Source organism: Molossus molossus, unplaced genomic scaffold (assembly GCF_014108415.1).
Source record: "Molossus molossus isolate mMolMol1 unplaced genomic scaffold, mMolMol1.p scaffold_m16_p_22, whole genome shotgun sequence".
In the NCBI taxonomy this organism is placed as follows: Eukaryota; Metazoa; Chordata; class Mammalia; order Chiroptera; family Molossidae; genus Molossus; species Molossus molossus.
In genome coordinates, this window is record NW_023425358.1 from 35,889,551 (window position 1) to 35,911,345 (window position 21,795).

Here is a 21,795-nt window from a genome sequence, read left to right on the forward strand (position 1 = left end):
GTGTGTGTGTGCACATATTTATATTTAATAAATATTCATTTTGTGAATGGAATAAAACCATTCCTAACGATCTCACTCATTTATTTTTTTAAAGTATTTTTTATTGATTTTTTTTTTTTTGAGAGAGAGAGGGAGAGAGAAACATCGATGAGAGAGAACATCGACTGGCTGCCTTCTGCCCACTGGGGATTGGGCCCACAACCTGGGCATGTGCCCTGACTGGGACTCGAATCGGCAGCCTCCTGGTGCGGGGGTCAGTGCTCAACCACTGAGCCACACCGGCCGGACCGATCTCACTCATTTTAAAGTATCATCAGGAATACTTATGGGCTCACATTCACTTGTTCAAACCAAATATTTCAAGTGGTCTGAGATTCAGCAACAAGGAGCTGAGACCACTCAGCAAGCAGTTGAAGGAAAGCAAGGTTGCCCAGAGCCGGGGGCCGCCTGCTACGTGTGGTCTTCAGCAGCGTGATGGCGGCTCCACGCTCTTTCTTAGTTCTTGCTCAGGGTCCATCTCACTTCTCACGTGGACTTGTTTTCTGCTTCGGGTCAAGGTTAGAGGCTGCTTTTATATTTCCAAGATACACAGCTAATGTGTGGATTGCCTTTTGAGTAACTGTCCCCCCAGTGCTCAGGAAGGACTGTGACAGGTGGCCTCCTCTACAGGCGTGAAGGAGTTCTTTGAGCACATCGACCGAGAAAGGGCCAAAGACACGGACTACATGGTTAGGTGGTATCTCGCCATCGGGCCTCTGCTGACCAAAGTCGAGGGTCTGGTCATCCACACCAACACGGGCAAGGCCCCGAAGCTGGCCTCCTACTACGAGTACTGGGAGAATAGAATCTACGAGGTCTTAACAAAGCTCATCTTGAAGTAAGCTCGTCCGGGTGCTTGGTTTGAAGACCATGCATGTAGAATACGGTAGCTGACATATGTGACTAGGTAAAGGGGGCTGCAGGGACAGAATAAACCCAGCTGGACAGTAGTGCTGCTTTCTGGCTGGAGGGTGGAGGGATGGCTTTCCGTTTGGCTCCTGTTCTTGTCAGGCTCCTCAACATTCAGATAGGAACTCGTCCCTCTGCTCCCTCCTGCCGTCCGGGAGACATACTGGCTGTGTTCTCTGGGCAACAGAATTGTTGTCTCAGGATTCATAGAAGTCCCAGGTGAGTCTCTCGCCTCTATCGAGAGAGGCTGACTCGGAGAACATGTGATCCATTCACGTTTCCTGTGAATGGTCTAAAGGGAGTCTCTGGCTAGGAGAGCGTCACATACTCTTGGAATACCTGTGGCATGGGCCAGCCTCACACACGGCAGAGGCTGTTCCTTCCCTCCTGGAGCTCACAGCCCACAGCCCAGGAGATCACAGCTCACAGCCCACAGCCCACAGCCCAGGAGATCACAACTCACAGCCCAGGAGATCACAGCTCACAGCTCACAGCTCACAGCCCAGGAGATCACAGCTCACAGCCCACAGATCACAGCTCACAGCCCACAGCCCACAGCCCAGGAGATCACAGCTCATAGCTCACAGCCCACAGCTCACAGCTCACAGTCCGGCAGCTCACAGCCCACAGATCACAGCTCACAGCCCACATCCCGGCAGTTCACAGCTCACAGCCCACAGCTCACAGCCCACAGCCCGGCAGCTCACAGCCCACAGCTCACAGCTCACAGCCCGGCAGCTCACAGCTCACAGCCCACAGCTCACAGCCCACATCCCGGCAGTTCACAGCCCACAGCTCACAGCTCACAGTCCGGCAGCTCACAGCTCACAGCCCACAGCCCGGCAGCTCACAGCCCACAGCCCACAGCTCACAGCCCACAGCCCGGCAGCTCACAGCCCACAGCTCACAGCTCACAGCCCGGCAGCTCACAGCTTACACCCCACAGCCCGGCAGCTCACAGCTTATACCCCACAGTCTGGCAGCTCACAGCCCACAGCCTGGTAGCTCACAGCCTACAGCCCACAGTCTGGCAGCTCCGCCTGAGCAGCAGAGAGCTGAGTGCCCGGACTCCACGGCACTGGCAGAGGATCATTCTCGGAAACCAGCCCAGGAAGGACAGAGTCAGTGTGAAGACTATTTTTCCCGAACCAGAGTTGAACAGCTTTTGGAAGTCATCATTATTATTCAAATATTGCCCAACTAATAGATAGTTATTCCCCCCAAAGTTGAAATGAACTATTTGTAAAATTTAGGCCAAAAAAAGGTGTATGACAGAACTCACCCCGGAGTGCCCAGTGTAGGTCTGGAACATGTTCTTCCTCACAGCTTCTACATGGGACTTTGGTGACTGGTCACGTTCATCACTGGCGGAACATGTTTCACTCTAGCAAGCGCTGAGTCTTTTTTATTAATCCCTCTCAGGAATCTGCAGTCTTTCAATTCTTTAGTCCTGGGGAACGTTCCTTTGTTCCAAACGGAAACCATTCTGACCGCACCGGAGATCATCCTTCAGCCCAATTCAAATGAGATCGACAAAATGTGTGTCCAATGCGTCCGGAATTGCGTGGAGGTCACCAAGGTGAGGGCAGGGACGTCTGTTTCAGAGGGGACTGCTTTCTCAGGGTGGGGCCTTCCTGCTGCTGACAGCAAGTCGCCGAGGAGGTTGGAGCCCAGGTTCCGCTCTGTTCCTTGTCCAGACTGTTTCAGTCTCTTTCGGGCTCCTCGCCTGCAGATCTCTAAATGTTGGAGTATCCGAAGGCTCGAACCTGGCACCCCTTTCTTCTCTCCTTTCTCTTCTTTCTGCACAACCATGACCAGTCCTGTGTCTTTGATCCAGCCCCCCGTAAACAAACCTTCATGCCTAAGTGATTTAACATGGCTTATCCATGCCAACGCTTTGAGCATCAGGGTTCGTTTCATGGCTGAAACCAAAACGAGCCAGTTTTAAACTAGGATCTTCATGCCCTTATCTGTTGAGTGGAAATGGAACATCCCACTTTTTGGAGGTGTTGGGAGGGTTCAACAATGTAACACGTGGAGGGAGCTTTGCAAGTCGCTTGGCCTTGAGTAGCTCTTAGTACATGCTATCGTTACATTGGTAGCAGTATCAGTGAATTAGTAGTGTTGTTCCCACCTTACAGAGAAGTTCTCTGTGTCACACACCCATGGTTTGCTGTTGTGAACCAGGCTTGATGAGAAGTGGGAGGGAGCCTTGGCTAGGTAGCAGGGACTTGTCAATTCAATGGATTTGCTCTGGGACATGGGGGGTGGGAGGGGTGTCAGTTAACTGACTTATTATTTCTTCATTTGTCAATAAGAAAAGCAGTGTTTTATTCATCTGTCCTATAGGAGGTGGATGGCTATTGTTATATAAAAAATTAGCTTTGTTTGCATAAGAAGCCACTCCGAATCTTAAAATGATTACTATTTACTTAGCTCAGGGTTCTGCAGGCTCCATTGGGCTGAGCCTTCTTCTGTCTCAGCTCTGCTCACTCCCATGCCTGGTTGGCTGGCTGTTGCCCGGGGCACCTGGCCCTCTGTGTGTGGCTTATTGCCATCGAGTACACTAGCTCAGTCTTGGCAAGAGCAGGAGAGCGGAAGCTGCACAGCTGCCCGAGTCCTGGGCTTGGAATTTGCACCAACCACTTCCAGCCCTCCTGTGGTCAAGTCACAGGCTAGCCCGGGTGGGAAAAACAAAGAATTGTGGTCCTTTTTGCAACTGAGCACAGTTTATTAATAAGAAAGTGATTTTTTCACTACTAGCAAGAACTATTACTGAATACTGATATATACATAGGAAGCAAAATTGATACTAAAGTACTGTTTCTTTCCTCCTTTCTTTTTTTGCCAGAATTTTGTTCGATGGATGAATGGCAGCTGCATCGAATGCCCTCCTCAGAAGGGGGAGGAAGAGGAAGTTGTCACAATAAGCTTCTACAATGATATTTCCCTGAACCCTCAGATAATCGAACAAGCTGTTCTGATCCCCCAAAATGTCCATAGGCTTCTGGTCAATCTCATGAAGTACCTGCAGAAATGGAAGAAGTATCGTCCCCTCTGGAAATTGGACAAAGCCATTGTGATGGAGAAATTCGCCGCCAAGAAACCTCCTTGCGTGGCTTACGATGAGAAGCTGCAGTTCTACTCCAAGGTCGCCAGCGAAGTGATGAACCACCCTCTAGTCAAGGACGAGCACTGCATCCGGCTGCAGCTCGGGCCCCTGGCCAGCACCGTGCAGGAGAACGCCAAGTCCTGGGTGGCTTCGCTGGGAAAGCTGCTCAGTGAGTCAGCCAAGGAGGAGCTGCATAACCTTCATGAAGAGATGGAGGTAGTGGGCCACTGGGTTTCACTACAGCTGCTTCTCACGGAAGTCTTCATTTGGTACCATTGGTTTTGCATGTGTGTTTAGTGTCATTCAAACTTCCTTTTATAGAACCTGGCCAAAAACCTGAGGAAGAGCCCCAACACCCTTGAGGATCTCAAGTTTGTCCTCGCAACGATTGCAGAAATCAGAAGTAAATCTCTGCTCATGGAGCTGAGATACCGGGACGTCCAGGAGCGGTACCGCACCATGATGATGTATAACCTCCATGTGAGCAAGCGTCTGCTTCCCCAGCGCCTTACCGGGCTGAACGCCAAGACCTCTGCAGGAGCACTCCCCAGACACGCTGCCGTAGATTCGTGTCTGCTCTGTGTGGCACAACTTAAGTGTAAAGCAAACCCACACTTATATGGAATAATGAAAATTTAGAGTCTATTTCTTTTTTTTTTTTTTTTTTTTTATCCTCACCCGAGGACATTTTTCCATTTTTTGTTCAGGTAGAGTAGGAGGGGGAGAGAGGAACAGAGAGAGAGAGAAACATCGACGTGAAGGGACACATCGAGTGGCTGCCACCCGCACGACTGACCAGAGCCGGGGACAAACTGCAACCGAGGCACATGCCCTTAGCGGGAACCAAACCCGGGTCTCTCGGGACCGCAGGCCGACGCTCTAACCGCTGAGCCAAACCGGCCAGGGCTAGAGTCTGTTTCTTGATCGTGCACGCTCAGATAATATCTTTTGTAGAGCGGTCCGTGACTGCGCACCATTTCAGGCTCCCTCTTTTGTTGTTGTGGTTTTTGGTGTTAATTATTTTTAATAAGTAAAGGACTCTGCAAAATGATAAGGGGAGACAGACGGCACAAGTGGGTGCAATAGCAAGCTAACATCACTGTTTTCATCCGAGATTAACTTGCTTTGAGGCTGGGTGTTAGTTCATGAAGGGCTTATCTCTCTCTCCATCTGTGTTAACTATTTATGTATTTATTAATTTAATTTAGTTAATTAATTTTTTAATCCTCACCCGAGGATATTTTTACATTTATCTTCGGACAGAGTGGGAGGGAGAGAGAGAGAAGCATTGATGTGAGAGAGAAACATTGATGTGAGAGAGACACATCAACTGGTTGCCACCTGCATGACCCCAACAGAGACCGGGGACGAACTGCAACCGAGGTACATGCTGTTGGTCGGAATCGAACCCGGGACTCTTTGGTCCGCAGGCCAATGCTCCAACCTCTGAGCCAAACCGGGCGGGGCTTAACTATTTATTTTTAAGAATTAGTTTACCCAGATTTTATTTTAATGATAGAAATATAAATTTGAATACAAGCATACTTTTTATTGTTCAACCAGCTGTTTTGCTGGTTCAAACCACTTAGCCTGTCATGACTGAGCAGAAGTCCCCGGGCAGTAGCTTTGACCAGACATTTCACTTCCGAACTGCTGACCGTTTATTGTGTGTTCTGTTTGGTGGTGGTGGTTGTTGATTAGCCTTCCGCTGCAGAGAAGGAACTGGTGGACAAGATTGAGAGCATGTGGTTGGATCTGTTCAGCGATTCCATGAACGTGGAGCACAGTCTTGGCAGCATAAAGAAGACCTTCACGGAGGTACCTTTCAGATCTTTGCTTTCTGAGTGGAGACCTCGGAGAACGTCCACTGGGGCAGTGCATTTGCAACCCTGCTTTTGCAGATCACCCGAGGGGAGATGCTGAGCTACAAGCAGCAGATAGAGGACTTCGCAAACCGTTTCTACAGCGAAGGCCCTGGCTCTGTTGGAGAGGATCTGGACAGTGGTAGGGATATTCGTGCTGGTCTTCTCAGAGTGTCTGAGTGTTTTTCCTTTAAGGACTTTATGGGAAGATGGGATGGAGTGGTGGTTCTTAACCTGTCTGCACCCTGGGTTCACCTGGGGAATTTCAAAGAACCGCTGAAGGCAGGGGCCCAGGTCCAAATTGTGTGATTCCATGGTTCTGCAGGGTGGTCCAGTCACTCAGACGTCTCAGAGCTCCCGGGGTTCTGACGTCCGCCCCAGGCGGAGAGCACCGCGGGGAGGGAGGGTGCTGAGGAGGCAGGCATGTCTCACCCGAGGGGCTGGCAGAGGCTTCTGGCCCTTCGGTTTTAGTGGGGTCCAGGCGAGGTGAAGTCTGGTGACTGAATTTGTCTTCCCTGGTGGCCTCTGTGGGTGAAGTGATAGCTTATGTGCATCATTGATGATTTCTCATTCAATTTTGTGTGCCTTAGAATTGTCTGCATTTTTTCCCTACCTAATTGCTTACTTACTAGGAATAGAACTCTTGGCCACTTTTGAAAGAGAGCTAATGAAACATGAAAAGAACCGTCAGGAGCTGGCAAATGCTGAGAAACTTTTTGATCTTCCAATCACAATGTACCCAGAGCTGCTCAAAGTGCAAAAGGAAATGAGCGGGCTGAAGATGATTTATGAGCTTTACCGGGGCCTGAAGGTGAGCACCCCCAGGCTCCGTCTTGTCGAAGCGAGAGCAGGAACGACTTGGGCCCAGGGACTTTTTAAAAAAAATTTTTTTTCTTTATTGATTTTAGAGAGAGAGGAAGTGAGAGGGAGAGAGAGACAGAAACATCGGTAAGAGAAAACATCGATTGGCCGCCTCCTGCATGCCTCCCACTGGGGATCAGGCCCACAACCTGGGCATGTGTCCTGACTGGGAATCGAACTGGTGACCTCTTGGTGCAGGGTCGACGCTCAACCACTGAGCCACAGCAGTTGGGCCCAGGGACTTTGATGCCACCGTAATAAAGGGCCTGGGACAATTTCGTAGACACTTTCACTTTGGCTCTCGGGAAGACAGAAGGCAGGCGTTGTATGATCAATTGCATGCTGTTTAGGTGTAGAAACTCCAAGAAGTACTGTAAGTTCTTTCTAATTCACCTCTTGTTACATTTTTGCAAAAAAGAAAGTAATGACTCATGGAAGCCATCTCAAAATGATCTAAAACTGAGCATTTAATATCTTTTTTTTTTGTTCTCTACTTAATAGTACATTAGGCCAGCTTTCTATGTGTATTCTTGTATATGGTTTTCATGATCATTTTCTTTTTATTTATCTTTCTTGTTGAAAGTATTACAGATGTTCCTCCTTTCCCTCCATTGACACCCTTGTCCCCACTGCTGTCCTCCTCGTCTCCCACACTGCTGTCTGTGTCCCCTGGTTGTGCACATATCATGTAAGCTCTTTGGTTTATCTCTTCCCACCCCCCCTCCCTCTGAGGTTAGTCAGTAGATATCTTTTTAAAAATATATGTTTTATTGATTTTTTTAGAGAGAGGAAGGGAAAGAGAGATAGAAACATCGATTGCCTCCTGCACACTCCCTACTGGGGATGGAGCCCACAACCCAGGCATGTGCCCTGACTGACAATTGAACTGGGACCTCTCAGTCCCTGGGACGGCACTCAGTCCACTGAGCCCCACTGGCTGGGCAGTTGATACCTTTTTCAGAAGACAAAAACAAAGAAGTGAAAAAATGTGAATACGTCATAATATCATTTACGCCTTGAATTACAACAATTATCATACATAGATTTCATCAATTAAGACAGTTTGTTATCAGACGTATTTCATGACTCGAAACAAGTCTGTCAAGCCCAGACACCAAGGTGGCACATGGGAACTATCTGACAGTAAACTTTACATGTTAAATCTCAGGAAAATGGAACACAAAAAGCCTTTTGTTGTGACGTTGACAAGATTTCCTAGGCTGTCCTTTGTAACCTTGGCTTCTTTTATCAGGAAAGAGAAGCGTGTTAGGACAGCACCTGCATGAAGTCCGCAGAGACCCACGTGACTCCTGGCTGATAAAACGCCCGTTTCTGACTCATACTCCTCACTTTTCTCCTAAGGAATGAGGGACATTTTTGGATCCCACAAACCCTCAGAGACAGCATTACTTAGGCTTGAAAAGTCGGAGTCCTTCTGTGTGTGTGCTGGAGTCTGCAGTCGGGCCTCCTTTGTGACTGGAGGGCGCTGTGGGTGGACGGGCGATGACGCAGCCACGGGGAACAGCTGCTCTCCCGCTCAGGGCGTCTTGCTGATGCGGCTTTCTGGTCCATTCCCAGGTGGCCAAAGAAGAATGGTCTCAGACGCTCTGGGTCAACCTGAACGTTCAGTTTCTGCAGGAAGGGATCGACGGTTTTCTCAGGTCCCTCAGGAAGTTCCCCCGGCACGTCCGGAACCTGGCGGTGGCTTACCATTTGGAAACAAAAATGAAGGCGTTTAAAGACTCCATCCCTCTCCTCCTTGACTTAAAGCACGAGGCGCTCAGGGACAGGTCTGTTTTGTCCTCTGCTGGCGACCATGGAGGCAGGGAGGGGCTCTGAGTTCAAGATTAGTCTTTGCCCGGAGCTGATGACCAAGAACAAGGTCTCGTGGCGACGCGGGCCTAGAAATAGGCAATATAACATTATTTTAATAATGTATGTTAAATTACATTATTAAATTTTCTATAAAATTTTCAGCCATAAGGTTCACCTGTTTCACACGAAAAGCAACCCTGTCAGGTGTGGTGTCCTTTGCAGTTGTTTCATCCCAAGGTTTTAAAAAAAGTAGAGGGGGGTGTCTGGGTCTCGTCATCCAGGAGGAACGTGCCCCAGGGACCATTTGGAATCCCTCGCAGCTGCTCTGAGAGGGGGGGAAACAGGTGCAGCTCATTCCAGCAGCACATTGTAGTCAGCCCGACACATGCAAAATGTTACCATTTTAATGTGCAGTCAGTGTGCAGCATGATTCGCCGGTTTACGTTCTTTTTCTTCTTTTTCTTTTTCTTTTTATCCTCACCTGAGGACATTTTTGCATTTATCTTCAGACAAAGCAGGAGGGAGAGAGGGAGGAAGAGAGAGAGAAACATCGATGTGGGAGAGAGACATTGACTGGTTGCCACCCACACAACCCCAACAGGGACTGGGGACGAACTGCAGCCGACGTAGGTGCCCTTTGTGGGAACTGAACCCAGGACTCTCTGGTCTGCAGGCTCATGCTCTAACTGCTGAGCCAAACCGGCCAGGGCAATGTTCTTAAAAAGACAGCACAGTCTGGGCATGTTTCTCACTTACAGCGTCTTTCAGTTTGGACTCGTCACATCAGGTGCTCAGTGACCACAGGTGACCTGTGGCTATTGATTGGACAGAGCAGGACCCACTGGTTTTTAATGGAATAGCCAGGTCGGGGGTGGCATGGAGGAGGATCGCCTCTCCTCTATGTTGCCATTTGGATGCAGCTCCACACAGACAGGAGTCGGTAGGAATCTGAGTTGCCTTCTCCCTGAAGTGCCCCTTTGTCCCTCTGTCCTGCTGCCCAGTGTGGGCGGAGTCACACGGCATCAGTGACTACTTGAGCTCCCACAGCCCCTGAGCACATCAACGGGCATCTTTGCTAGACGTTTCCTGGGTTACTTCGGGCAGCCCGTGGGTTCTGGGACACGTCGGCAGCATAGCTCCAGTGCTGTCCTCACATCTCGGAGTCCCACAGCGAGGTGTTTCTGTTGGGACTGCTCTGTGATTTCAGTGGGGACAGATGAGCCCACCGCTAAACCCCGGCAGCGCCAGCATCTAACGGTGCATTTTCAGGCACTGGAAGGAGCTGATGGAGAAAACAGGCGTGTTTTTTGAAATGACTGAGACGTTCACCTTGGAGAACATGTTTGCCATGGAGCTTCACAAGCACGCGGACGTCCTCAATGAGATTGTGACGGCGGCGGTCAAGGAGATCGCCATCGAGAAGGTGCTGTTCTGGCCAGGACAGCCCGGGGGACAGGGGCGGTGGTGTCGCTCAGAGGGAACGGGTTTGCTTTGCCCCCTGCTGTGTTTGAACGACAGAGAACTGTTCTAGAAGAATTTCAGCCTCTGTTAAAATTTTTATTGTCTTTCATCATTGTTTCACTATTTGTCTATTTATTAAAGAAATAATGGATGGTAGAAAATAATGGTAGAAAACTGAGAAAATGAACAAATTACTCAAAATTTCACCACCTGAACATTTTTAACATTTTAGCGTATATCCTTTGACTCTTAAAAGTGCACATTTACATGTATACAAACATGTACACACATGCAAACACATGCATACATGCATGGGCACACACGCATGGATGTACAGACACATGGTAGTACATATATACAGATACACATACATACACACATAATATACACACACATTTTTATAGACATACACAAATATTGATACGGTGTTTTTGGAAAATAATCATAAATAGGCATAGTATTTTATAACTTGACTTTTTTGCTTAGCAGTGAACACGGGCAGGATTTTGTGAGGATGCAGACTGGAGGCAGCCTGGGGGATTTAGACCCCGGTTCTGGCATTCAGGGGCTGAGTAAACTGGGCAAGCTGCTCCACCTATCAGAACTCCCCCTCCTGCCTCTGTCCACGTGGGTAGCAGTACGCCCCACCTTGCCCGCTGCTAGGAGGACTGGTGGCGATCACGGGTGAACTGCTCACTTGGTGCAGCGAGTCCCTGGTAACCAACGATTAACATCTCCATGGCAGAACCTCTGCTTATTCCGAAAACCGGCCCAGCCCCCAGGTTGAAGGGATGACCAAAGGCAGATTGGTTGGGGTTCTGGTTTTTCGATGTGTGTGCCTGAACCGTTCTTGCATCCCTTACATTCCTGTCCAGGCTGTGAAGGACATCCTGGACACCTGGGAAAGCATGAAGTTCACCGTGGTCAAGTACTACAAGGGCACCCAGGAGCGGGGCTACATCCTGGGGTCCGTCGATGAGATCATCCAATGCCTGGATGACAACACGTTCAACCTGCAGAGCATCTCGGGAAGCCGATTTGTGGGGCCCTTTCTGCAGACGGTTCACAAATGGGAAAAGACGCTGTCCCTCATAGGGGAAGTCATCGAGGTGAGAGCAGGACAGAGGAAAGGGGCTGAGCCCTTGTTAGTGGGAAGCGACCTCTCCAACTGCTAGGGAAGATACAGTATGGATTTTTCCTTTGTTAAAATTGCTTTAATTGACATGAAATTCACATAAAATGAACCGCTTTACAGCGTACAATCCAGAAGCATTTAGCACACTCACAATGTTGTGTGATCACCACCTCTGTCTAGTTGCAGAACATTCTCGTCATCTCAGAGGCAGATTCCGTGCCCGTTGAAAGCAGTCTTCCCGCTCCCGCCTCCCTGCATCCCCGGCGTCCCTCCGTCGGCTTCCTGTCTCTGAGGATGTCCCTGTTCTCGACATTGCCCATGAGCGCAGTCATACAGCATGTGGCCTTTCGTGGCTTCTTTCACACAGCACCGTTCTGGGGTTCATCCCAGCTGTGGCGTGTGTCAGCACTCCACTCCTTTTTGTGGCAGAACCACGTTCCACTGGTGGACGGACCACAGCCTGTTTATCTTTCATCTCTTGACGGACACTTTGTTGCCTCCACTTTTTGGCTGTTGTACATGGTGCTGCTGTGGACGTTTGTGCACGACTGTTTTAATTAGCGTCCCTGCTTTCCATCCCTCTGCATCTGACCTGGGCGTGGAGTTGGGGTCACACAGTGCTAGGCTTCGGTTTTGCTGGAGCTCTGCATGGTCTGCCCTTGCTCCCCTGTGTCGCAGGGCTCCAACCCTTTCGCACAGGGAGAAAGTTCCTCCCTGCCCCAGTGGGTGTGCAGAGTTTCCCTTTGCTTTTAAGCGTGGCCATGTATTTAAAAATACTTAGCTATGCGTCCTCCATTATCCTGTATATCTGGGAAGTCCCTTGAGGAGCCGATGTGAATCTGTCCCAGGTTGGGGCGCCCGTGCTGACGGTAACACTGTGCGTCTACAGATTTGGATGCTGGTCCAGAGAAAGTGGATGTACCTGGAAAGCATTTTTATTGGTGGAGATATCAGATCGCAGCTTCCAGAGGAGGCCAAGAAGTTTGACAACATCGACAAAGTATTTAAAAGGGCAAGTGACTGGCTTGTGCTGCAGTCCCGACGTGCTTTGAGTTGCTGATGCATTTTCATGTAGTATCCTGTCTGTCCGCAGCTTCTGAATTCTTTCTGTCGCCATCTGTGACCTTCACCTGCTCAGTAAAAATTTCTGTTTGCTCTATAGCTGCTGGCATGTGACACTTCGTAGTGTTTATTTATTTTTATGATAAAAGTATTACTTGCTATTTAAAAAAATCTGGACAATGTAGAGAAGTAGAAAAGATGTGTCTGCCACAGTTCTTCATAGTTCTGCCCCCTGAACGTGGCCACTTTATATCACATTTTAAAAATCTTTTTTTTCTATGTATATAGGTTTAGAAAACAATTGCAATGATATTTTCTGTAATTTTATATCTTATGATTTCTCTTAATATTAGGAGAACTATACTTCATATTATGAAACTGTCAGAAAATATTTTAATGCCTTTGTATACGTGAGTGGTTTGACATCAGTTTAGTTGATTGTTATCTAGTAACCAGACACCTTGTTTGACCCAAATTCTTTGCTTTCATAAATAATTTGCAGGTTCGTGCCTAATACTATTTCCCCATTTAGGATGAATATCTTACAGTATATTGTCAGAAAGCAAATTGCCCATGAAGAGGGCCCATTTTAAAGTCCTTTCCAGAGAGGGTGTGCCAGTCATCACTGTGGGGTGAGGGTTTTAGCCCAGCCCACCTGACTCAGGCCCAGTACTCTGCTGCTTAGTGATGCTGTTTATTCTTCTTGTATGGTGGTCAATTCACATTTGTGTCTTCTTTACCCATTAGAGGTATAATTTTTCCTTATCCATTTATATAAACTCCTTTAAAAAAAGTTAGAAGAAATTACAACACAAATTTTTATTTATCAAAGAAGGATTTAAAAATCATGAAAAAGCAAAATAAAAACAATAAAAAAGAGCCCTGGCCAGTGTGGCTCAGCGATTAGAGCATTGGCCCGCGGACCAGAGAGACCGGGGTTCAGTTCCTGCTAAGCATGTACCTCGGTTGCAGTTTGTCCCCGGCTCCGGTTGGGGTCATGTGGGTGGCAACCAGTCGATGTGTCTCTCTCACGTTGATGTTTTTCTCTCTGTCTCTCTTCCTCACTCTCTCCAACCTGCTCTATCTGAAGATAAATGCAAAAATGTCCTTGGGTGAGGGTAAAAACAAACAAACAAACAAAACCAATAAAAAATAAAAGGAAAAAAGTGCCGGCAACCCCATGTCCAACATAGCCATTTGAATAATTTAACATATATTTTTCCAGGATTTGCTTATTCCTGTGTAAACATAGAAATAGAAATCAGACCATTAAAAAAAAAAGACAGTGATTGGTTATTTGTAACATCTTTGATGTGTATTTCATGAAATAAACAGCTAATCATCTAATTAAATCATCATCACAGCAAATGATTGACCTGATTTCTTTATTATTGAACATTTAGGCTATTTCCTTTTTTTTTTTTTAACATTATAAAGAGTGCTGCGGTCAGTATTCTGCTCCACACCAATAGTTCAAATTGGAGTTGCTGGCTTGATTCATTCAGCAAATGGTGATTGAGGGCCTACTATGTACAGTCACTACTGTCAGTAAAAGAGAGAAAAATCTCTAACCTGGCAGCTGACATCGGAAGGAAGCAGATTAAATACAGCATGTTAGAAGGTGCTAAGGATATGCTAATTTAAACATTTAATGGCTTTTGCCAGATAGGCTTCCCCAAATACGGTGGTTCCTGGGGTGTGTCTGCTGCCCTGGCCTGACCGCTGTCCTCTTGACCTTGTCCAGATCATGGCCGAGACCTTGAAAGACCCCGTGATTAAGAAGTGCTGCGAGGCCCCAAACCGCCTCAGCGATCTGCAGAACATCAGCGAGGGCTTTGAGAAGTGTCAGAAGAGCCTGAACGACTACTTGGACTCCAAGAGGAACGCCTTCCCCAGGTTCTTCTTCATCTCCGACGACGAGCTGCTCAGCATCCTGGGGAGCAGCGACCCCCTCTGCGTCCAGGAGCACATGATCAAGGTCGGCCCAGGGTCTCGGGGGGGGGTGTGTCCCTGTGTAGGCCCTGGGACTGCGGTTTCCTTCACCCAAGTTCTCTCCACACTGTAGTTCGACCCAGGGGTTTAAGACGGAAATGCTGCTGGGATTTTATTTGAAGCATAAATCTGATAAAACCCACTCTCATTGAAATGACACCATGGCCCTGGCTGGTTTGGCTCAGCGGTTAGAGCGGCGGCCTGCGGTCCAGAGAGACCCGGGTTCGGTTCCTGCTAGGGGCACGTGCCTCGGTTGCAGTTTGTCCCCGGACCTGGTTGGTCATGTGGGTGGCAGCCACTCAATGTGTCCCTTTCACGTCGATGTTTCTTTCTCTCCCTCCCTCCTTCCCTCTCTCCTTCCCTCCCATTCTATATGAAAAAAAAAGGAAAAATGTCCTCGGGTGAGGATAAAAAAAAAAAAGAAATGATACCATGATTCAGCTGCTTTATGCTGTTCTTTTTCCACAGTCCAATACCACAGTTTTTGAGAAACTAAAAAAAAAAAAAAAAATCCCCCAGAAACACACACAGACTAATGTAATAAGCAGAGAGGCAATATAGGATAGTTCTTTAGCCCATGGACTCTAGAGCCATAATGCCTGGGTTCAAATCCTGGTTCTACACGGGTTTACTGTGTGATTTTTGACAAGTAACCTCTTTGGGCATCAGTTTCTGTTTTAATCTGTAAATGGAGATAACCCCAATAGTTACCACTTTAGTGGGATTGTTACAAAGATTAAATTAGTTAAGTACTTAGATCAGTGCCTGCCTTACCCACCACCCAGAATTGACACGTGTTTACTATTTAATCAGTTACTTTGTCTCTTTAAAAAAAATTAAAGTCGCACAGTCAAAGTTGACAAACCCTCTTTTTCCCACCCCCATTCACAGTTCTTCCTTCACTTTCGAGACGCAGCCACTATCCTGAGTTTGCTGTGATTCCTTTTGGCCCATGTTTTCATACTGCCGTATAAACGTGTGTGTATTGTAAACAACATTGATGGCGGGAAGCACAACAGAAAACGATCTCTTGTGATAGGGAACCAGAGGATGGCCGGAAACAGTCTCTGGTCAGCTGATCAGAGCTCTGCATTTAATATCAGCCTAGGGCAGGGTTCTCAGCCTGGCCTCTGCTGACGTTCGGGCAGATGATTCTTTGCTGTGTGTGCGTGTGCTGTGCACCCGGGGCTGAGGGAGAATGTCCTGGGCACTGGAGGGTGTTCAGCAGCATCCCTCGCCTCTACCCACCAGACACCAGGAGCATCCCTCTTCAGTCATGACAACCAAGAATGGCTCCAGCCCTGGCCGGTTTTGCTCAGTGGTTAGGGGCTCTCGGGTTCAATTTCATTTAAGGGCATGTACCTGGGTTGCAGGTTCGATCCTTAGCCCCAGTCAGGGTCGTGCAGGAGGCATCGAGTTGATGTGTCTCTCTCACATCGATGTTTCTCTTCTCCCCCTCTTCCACTCACTCTAAAGATCAATGTAAAAATATCCTCAGGTGAGGAGTGACAACAGCACCCCCCCTCCACACACTGCCCACTGTCCCCTCGGGGCATCATCGGGGCTTGAACCGGTACTGAAGAGTAATTTCTTTATTCCAAATAAAGGGCCACGTCCTCTACTCCATGCTTCCTCCTTAATTAGTGTTGATTTTCTTCTTAAAGTAGGATGCCGAGTTTTGATTGCATGTTTTCCTCTCTCTCAGGGGAGGCTTATATTTTGCTTCCACTTTTATAAACAACGTTTTACTGCTCTGGAAAACTGTGTTGTTAGCGGTGCTTCATTTGCTGGTAGCCCCTTTTGCAGACCCGTGACTTTACTCTTCAATGCCTGTTGCCTTTTCTTCCTCCTCTCGGGTTTGCAGAATGCCTTGTGGTGTGTATTGGCCTAAGAGATTCATTTCCCGGAACATCATTCGGATTAATAACAATGATGATAGCCAACCAATGGCATGTTTGATGTGCCAGCATTTCGCGCGCTGTTGGATTTGGTCCTTCCAGCCTCTTCCATAAGGGCCTGTCTGCGGCTATTCCGGGCTGCGAGAGGAGCAGCCTGCCTGTGTTACCCAGCTGGACGGTGGGGAGGGCTCAGCACAGGTCTCTTTCTTCAGCCCTCGGTCCTGTGACCCCAGGCTCTCCCTCTCCTGTGTTCAGCTGGCCCCTGTGTCCAGACACACTCCAGAATCTCAAGTGTGGGGAGGGAGTCGGTCTTCTTTTCCTTTCTTTCTTTCTTTCTAAGCCACCACAGGCCTCTGCACTGTGCAGGACAAATGGAAGCACCCAGGGTATGTGTCTTTGTCTGCGAACAAACATTCGCTCCGTGTGCCTCCTGGTTGCTGTAGGGTGACGAGCGTGAAGGCTGCGCTTTGGTTCCAGAGCTAGTGACAATGCCACAGGGTGACCTCTCCCGCTGTGTTACAGATGTTTGACAACATAGCGTCGCTGAGGTTCCATGACGCGGACAGTGGAGAAAAGCTCGTGTCCGCCATGGTTTCAGCAGAAGGGGAGGTCATGGAGTTCCGGAAGACGGTGCGGGCTGAGGGGCGCGTGGAGGACTGGATGACGGCGGTTTTGAATGAAATGCGGAGAACCAACCGGCTGATCACCAAAGAGGCTATTTTTAGATACTGTGAAGACAGAACCAGGTAAGGTCGTACATGTGCGTGTGTGTTACTTCCTCCTGTTAATATTCATGATGGGTTAACTTCAAGGCTTTGGGGTAGATTGACGTTCCAAGTGAGATTCTCTTTTCTTGCAGTATCTGTCTTTAAAGGACAGCACTTCTCAACATGTGGTCTCTGGACTGGCAGCATCAGGCCCCCGGGAGCTTGTTAGAAATGCATATTCCTGGGCCCTGCCCCAAACCTGCCCCATTAGAAACTCTGCGGTTGGGGCCCAGGGATGTGCATTTTCTAAAATGGGATTCTGAGCACAGTCAAGTATGAGAACCGCTCACCTAGTGGTTCAACAGAAACCTGGTGTGAGTGGGGTTGGTTCTGTGAATAGCTTGATGGGTCACGTCACTGCTGAAATATGTGATGACTTTCCATCACTCCTTGACTCCTGTGCCTGCGAGGCTTGCGGGCGCTGAGCGTGCCTGACCCAGTGCTGAGCAGGCTGCTTGCAGGTGCAGGCGAGCGGGGGACATCAGAGCCTTCGGCAGCTCGTGCTGACCGACGGCGCGGGACGCGCAGGAACGCGGCCGTGCACTGGGCAGGGCCCTCGTGCAGACACAAGCTCCTCATTACTCTTACGAGAACACTCTTCTCTTGGTTTTTGAAAAGAATTTTTAAAAAATATGTTTTTGGCCCTGGCCAGTTTGGCCCAGCGGTTAGAGCATCGGCCTGCGGTCCGGAGAGACCCGGATTCGGTTCCCGCTAAGGGCACGTACCCCGGTTGCAGTTTGTCCCCGGCCTTGGTTGGTCGTGCGGGTGGCAGCCACTCGATGTGTCCCTTCACGTCGATGTTTCTCTCTCTCTCTCCCTCCCACTCTATCTGTACAAAAAATGGAAAAATATCCTCGGGTGAGGATAAAAAAAATGGCAGGCATTGCCTGGCCGGTGTGGCTCACTGGTTGAGCGTCGACCCTGCACCTAGAGGTGGCCGGTTCGATTCCCTGTCAGGGCACATGCCCAGGTTGTAGGCCCAATCCCCAGTGGGGGGTGTGCAGGAGATGGCCAGTCCATGTTCTCTCTCATCGATGTTTCTATCTCTTCCTTTCCCTTCCTCTCTCTCCAAAAGCAATAAAGAAAGAAAAAAAATTAAAAAAAAATGTTTTTAAAAATATGTTTTTATTGATTTTTTGTTTTAGAGAGAGAGGAAGGGAGAGATAAAAACATCGATGTGAGAGATACATTGATTTGCTGCCTCCTGCACACCCCCTGCTGGGGATCTAGCCCAAAACCCCAGGCATGTGCCCCGACCAGGAATTGAACAGGACCTCTCAGTCCGTGGGACGGCACTCAGTCCACGGAGCCATAGCGGCGGGGCGGTGTTTGTGTGGCAGAAGGACGGGAAGCAGCTTGCGGAGACATCAGCGAAGTGATGTGGGGGGACACGGTGGTCCTCCCGTGCTCTGAAATGTTCTGCAGCTTTGATGGAGACTGGGTTCGACCGATGCCCATGGGCCCAGAGGCCGGCCCATGGACATCACTAAATGAGAAAGGCAGGCGCAGAGTGACCCGCACTGTGCGATGCCATGTCTGGGGGAACGACGGGCCGGGCTCTGGGCCCACGTGTGTGTTACTGCCCAGGTTGGCCGAGGGTGGGAACAGGCAGCGAGTGCTGTCCAGGGAGCTGCGACCAGGGCGCCGGGCCGTGCAGCCGCAGGTCAGCGCACTCTCCGCTGGCGTCGAAGGCGTCGAAGGCGTCGAAGGCGCTGTGCGGTTCCGAGGCCCTACTGAGACGCACTGTGAGAGCGGGCTGCACCCGCGCACCTGCTCCTCTGCGCCGGGCTGGGATTCTGCTGTCTCGCCACAAGGCTCCACCATCACGCGCTTTCCCGAAGCTTCACTTTGCCTGCCCTATTCCAGATCAAGAAAAAGAAGTCTGCACGGGCCCTTTCCAGGGCCTGCAACAACCATAACGGTGTGTTTTCCTTGTAGAGTCGATTGGATGCTCCTGTACCAGGGGATGGTGGTGCTGGCTGCCTGCCAGGTGTGGTGGGCCTGGGAGGTGGAAGATGTCTTCCGAAAAGTGCAGGCGGGGGAGAAGCAGGCCATGAAGGGCTATGGCCGGAAGCTGCACCGGCAGATCGAGGAGCTGGTCACGCGGATCACCATGCCCTTGACCAAAAACGACCGGAAGAAGTACAACACTGTGCTCATCATCGACGTGCATGCCAGGGACATAGTGGACGCCTTCATAAGGAGCAAGTGAGGGCCTCCCGGGGCGCTGGGTCTCCAGACATGTCCTTTATCGTCCTCAGCCTCTCTCACCTTTCTCCTGCGCCCTTCATGCCCGCCTCCTCCCCTGCCACGTCTGTCTCCCTCTTCACTCGCCTGCTCGCCTTGCCTCCCAGCATCGTCGAGGCCCGGGAGTTCGAATGGGAGAGTCAGCTGCGCTTCTACTGGGACCGAGAACCCGATGAACTGAACATTCGTCAGTGCACGGGGGCCTTTGGCTACGGCTACGAGTACATGGGGTTGAATGGGCGGCTGGTCATCACTCCGCTCACCGACCGGATTTACCTGACGCTGACGCAGGTGCGTGCCCTCAGCCTCGGGGTTCTTTACCTGCGGCCCTGTGTTTCTCCTAAGCCTGACTGCAGTTATTGTGATAGTGGACTGTGCTGATAGTGTATCGTGATGCTGTACTATTCCCCCAAATGCATATCCATGGGAACCTCAGGATGTGGCCTTACTTAGAAATAGGGACTCTGTGGATTTACTTACTGAGGATTGGGACGAACGTCCTGGATTCAGGCCCTTGTGGGAAGAGGGGAGACCAGGCACAGGGAAGATGATGTGAAGGTGGAGGCAGGGACTGGACTGGTGGGGCCATGAGCAAGGAGTGCTCGGTGTCCCCAGGGGCAGAGGAAGATCCTTCCTGGCCCGGCCGGTGCGGCTCCGTGGCTGAGCGTCGACCCTGCACCGAGAGGTCGCCGGCTCCATTCCCGGTTGTGGGCCCGATCCCCAGTGGGGACAGGCAGGAGGCAGCCAATCCGTGTTCTCTCTCACTGATGTTTCTCTCTCTTTCTCTCTCACTCTTCCTTCCTCTCTCTCTTAAAAAAAAAAAAAAAAAATTTAAAAAGGAAAGATCCTTCCTAGAGCCTATGGAGGGAGTGTGGTCCTGCCGACGCCTGGCTGCAGACACCTGGCCTCCAGAACTGTGCCCAGACACATTCCTGTTGTTTAAACCACCCAGAGTGTGGAAACCTGTATGCCAGCCCCGGGAAGCTGATGCCAGTAGTAAAGGGTGTCCTTGTTTACAAATCTGCCAGGAGTTTCAGTTTGGAGCATGACCTGCTTGCTACCTTTTGAGATTGGGCTGTTGCAAGATCACGTTCAGTAATTTGCTACAAGGGCGCAGAGCACTCAGTCAAGCCATTGAGGTCACGGTTATGATTTATTCTAGCAACAGGACCCAGGTCAAAGGCGCAGGACAGGGCCGGAGAGCCGGGCTCCTGTGAGCCTCAGGCCCCTCCCTGTGCAGCTGTGCAGACAGCAGTTCCTTGCAGCAGCTGCGGCTGGCAGCACGTGGGAAGCAGTGCCACCCCGTGAGGCTCAGCTGAGCCCTGCGCCCAGGGTTTTAACTGGGACTGGTTGTGTACACACGACTGACCACGCGACAGCAGACCTTCGCCCCCAGCATCCCAGAAAGTCGGGCTGATGACGTGGCCCAAGGCCCCACCATCAGTCACATTTAGACGGTCCCATGTGGTCCAAGGTCCCAGATGAACAAGGACACTCTTCCTCAGCAGGACATTCCAAGGGCTTAGAGGTCAGGTCCTAGGATCTGGAGACAAAAGCCAAGCCTTTTTGGGGCAGAAATTACTACTTTACTGCACAGATGTACACGTGTCCCTGAGCCTCAGGGTAGGCATGGCCTCAGCATGTCACTTTGTCCCTGGTGCTCTGGTCCCCATATAATGGGCAGAGGGGTCAGCAGAGGTCAGTGGAAAAACAGAAATGTTAGGAATGGTGACTGTCAGAAAAGGTGAGTGAACTTGTCCATTGGCGTATATGTGGGTAATGATATCTGCTTCCTTACACGAGTCAGGCCACATGTGTTTTGCATTTGGCTTCTAACAGGCACTGTCCATGTATCTGGGTGGGGCCCCCGCGGGCCCAGCAGGCACCGGCAAAACCGAGACCACCAAGGACCTGGCCAAAGCCTTGGGCTTGCTCTGTGTTGTAACCAACTGCGGCGAAGGCATGGATTACAAAGTAAGGCCGTGGCGTCCCCCTGGTGCCACCTCCTTGGGCGGAGCGTGTGGGTGGCGCAGCGGCAGGCACTCGCCACGTGCTTCCATGCAGCAACGTGGGGACGAGGGAGAGGGGACCCTGTCACCTCCACTCTCGGGGCGCACTGTGCGCTGTGGCAGCAGATGTAGAGCAGGAGACCCGGACGTCACTGCCCACCAGGGTCGGGTAGTAGGAGTGAAGTGCTGCCGGCAGCGCGCTGAGGACGCGGCCCGCTGAGGGCGCTGCTTGGTCTGGGCCGCTGTTCCGCTTTGGTGGTTGTTGCCACTTGGAAAAGTAGACCAGTGTCGTTAGGTTTTCCAGTATTTCAAGAAAACCCCAGAAATCTGGAGTTTTCCATCAAAATTCTTAATTTACAAAATCCTACGAGTGGGCGCTGGCCCATGAGAGGTCTTTGGAAGTCTCGCCAGAAGGCTCCATTAGGCCCTGGCCGGTTTGGCTCAGCGGTTGGAGCGTCGGCCTGCGGTCCAGAGAGACCCGGGTTCAGTTCCTGTTAAGGGCACGTACCTCGGTTGCAGTTTGTCCCGGCCCTGGTTGGGTCGTGCGGGTGGCAGCCACTTGATGTGTCTCTCTCTCATCGATATTTCTCTCTCTCTCTCGCTCCTTCTCTCCCTCCCTCCCACTC

General features: G+C 50.2%; 1 protein-coding gene across 2 annotated transcripts in view; it reads left to right on the forward strand.

The window, feature by feature from the left end:
• Positions 1–21,795, forward strand: part of DNAH10 (dynein axonemal heavy chain 10) — a 117,466-nt gene that overhangs the window by 25,579 nt on the left and 70,092 nt on the right. For both annotated transcript variants that reach the window (XM_036276565.1, XM_036276567.1), the window contains 16 exons: positions 670–877; positions 2,371–2,527; positions 3,800–4,276; positions 4,382–4,540; positions 5,762–5,878; positions 5,962–6,064; positions 6,555–6,733; positions 8,362–8,573; positions 9,868–10,021; positions 10,935–11,168; positions 12,084–12,206; positions 14,001–14,234; positions 16,669–16,892; positions 18,852–19,121; positions 19,268–19,451; positions 21,000–21,134. In XM_036276565.1, coding sequence (XP_036132458.1) covers positions 670–877; positions 2,371–2,527; positions 3,800–4,276; positions 4,382–4,540; positions 5,762–5,878; positions 5,962–6,064; positions 6,555–6,733; positions 8,362–8,573; positions 9,868–10,021; positions 10,935–11,168; positions 12,084–12,206; positions 14,001–14,234; positions 16,669–16,892; positions 18,852–19,121; positions 19,268–19,451; positions 21,000–21,134 — 3,170 coding nt within the window. The remainder of the gene's footprint in view (positions 1–669; positions 878–2,370; positions 2,528–3,799; positions 4,277–4,381; positions 4,541–5,761; positions 5,879–5,961; positions 6,065–6,554; positions 6,734–8,361; positions 8,574–9,867; positions 10,022–10,934; positions 11,169–12,083; positions 12,207–14,000; positions 14,235–16,668; positions 16,893–18,851; positions 19,122–19,267; positions 19,452–20,999; positions 21,135–21,795) is intronic.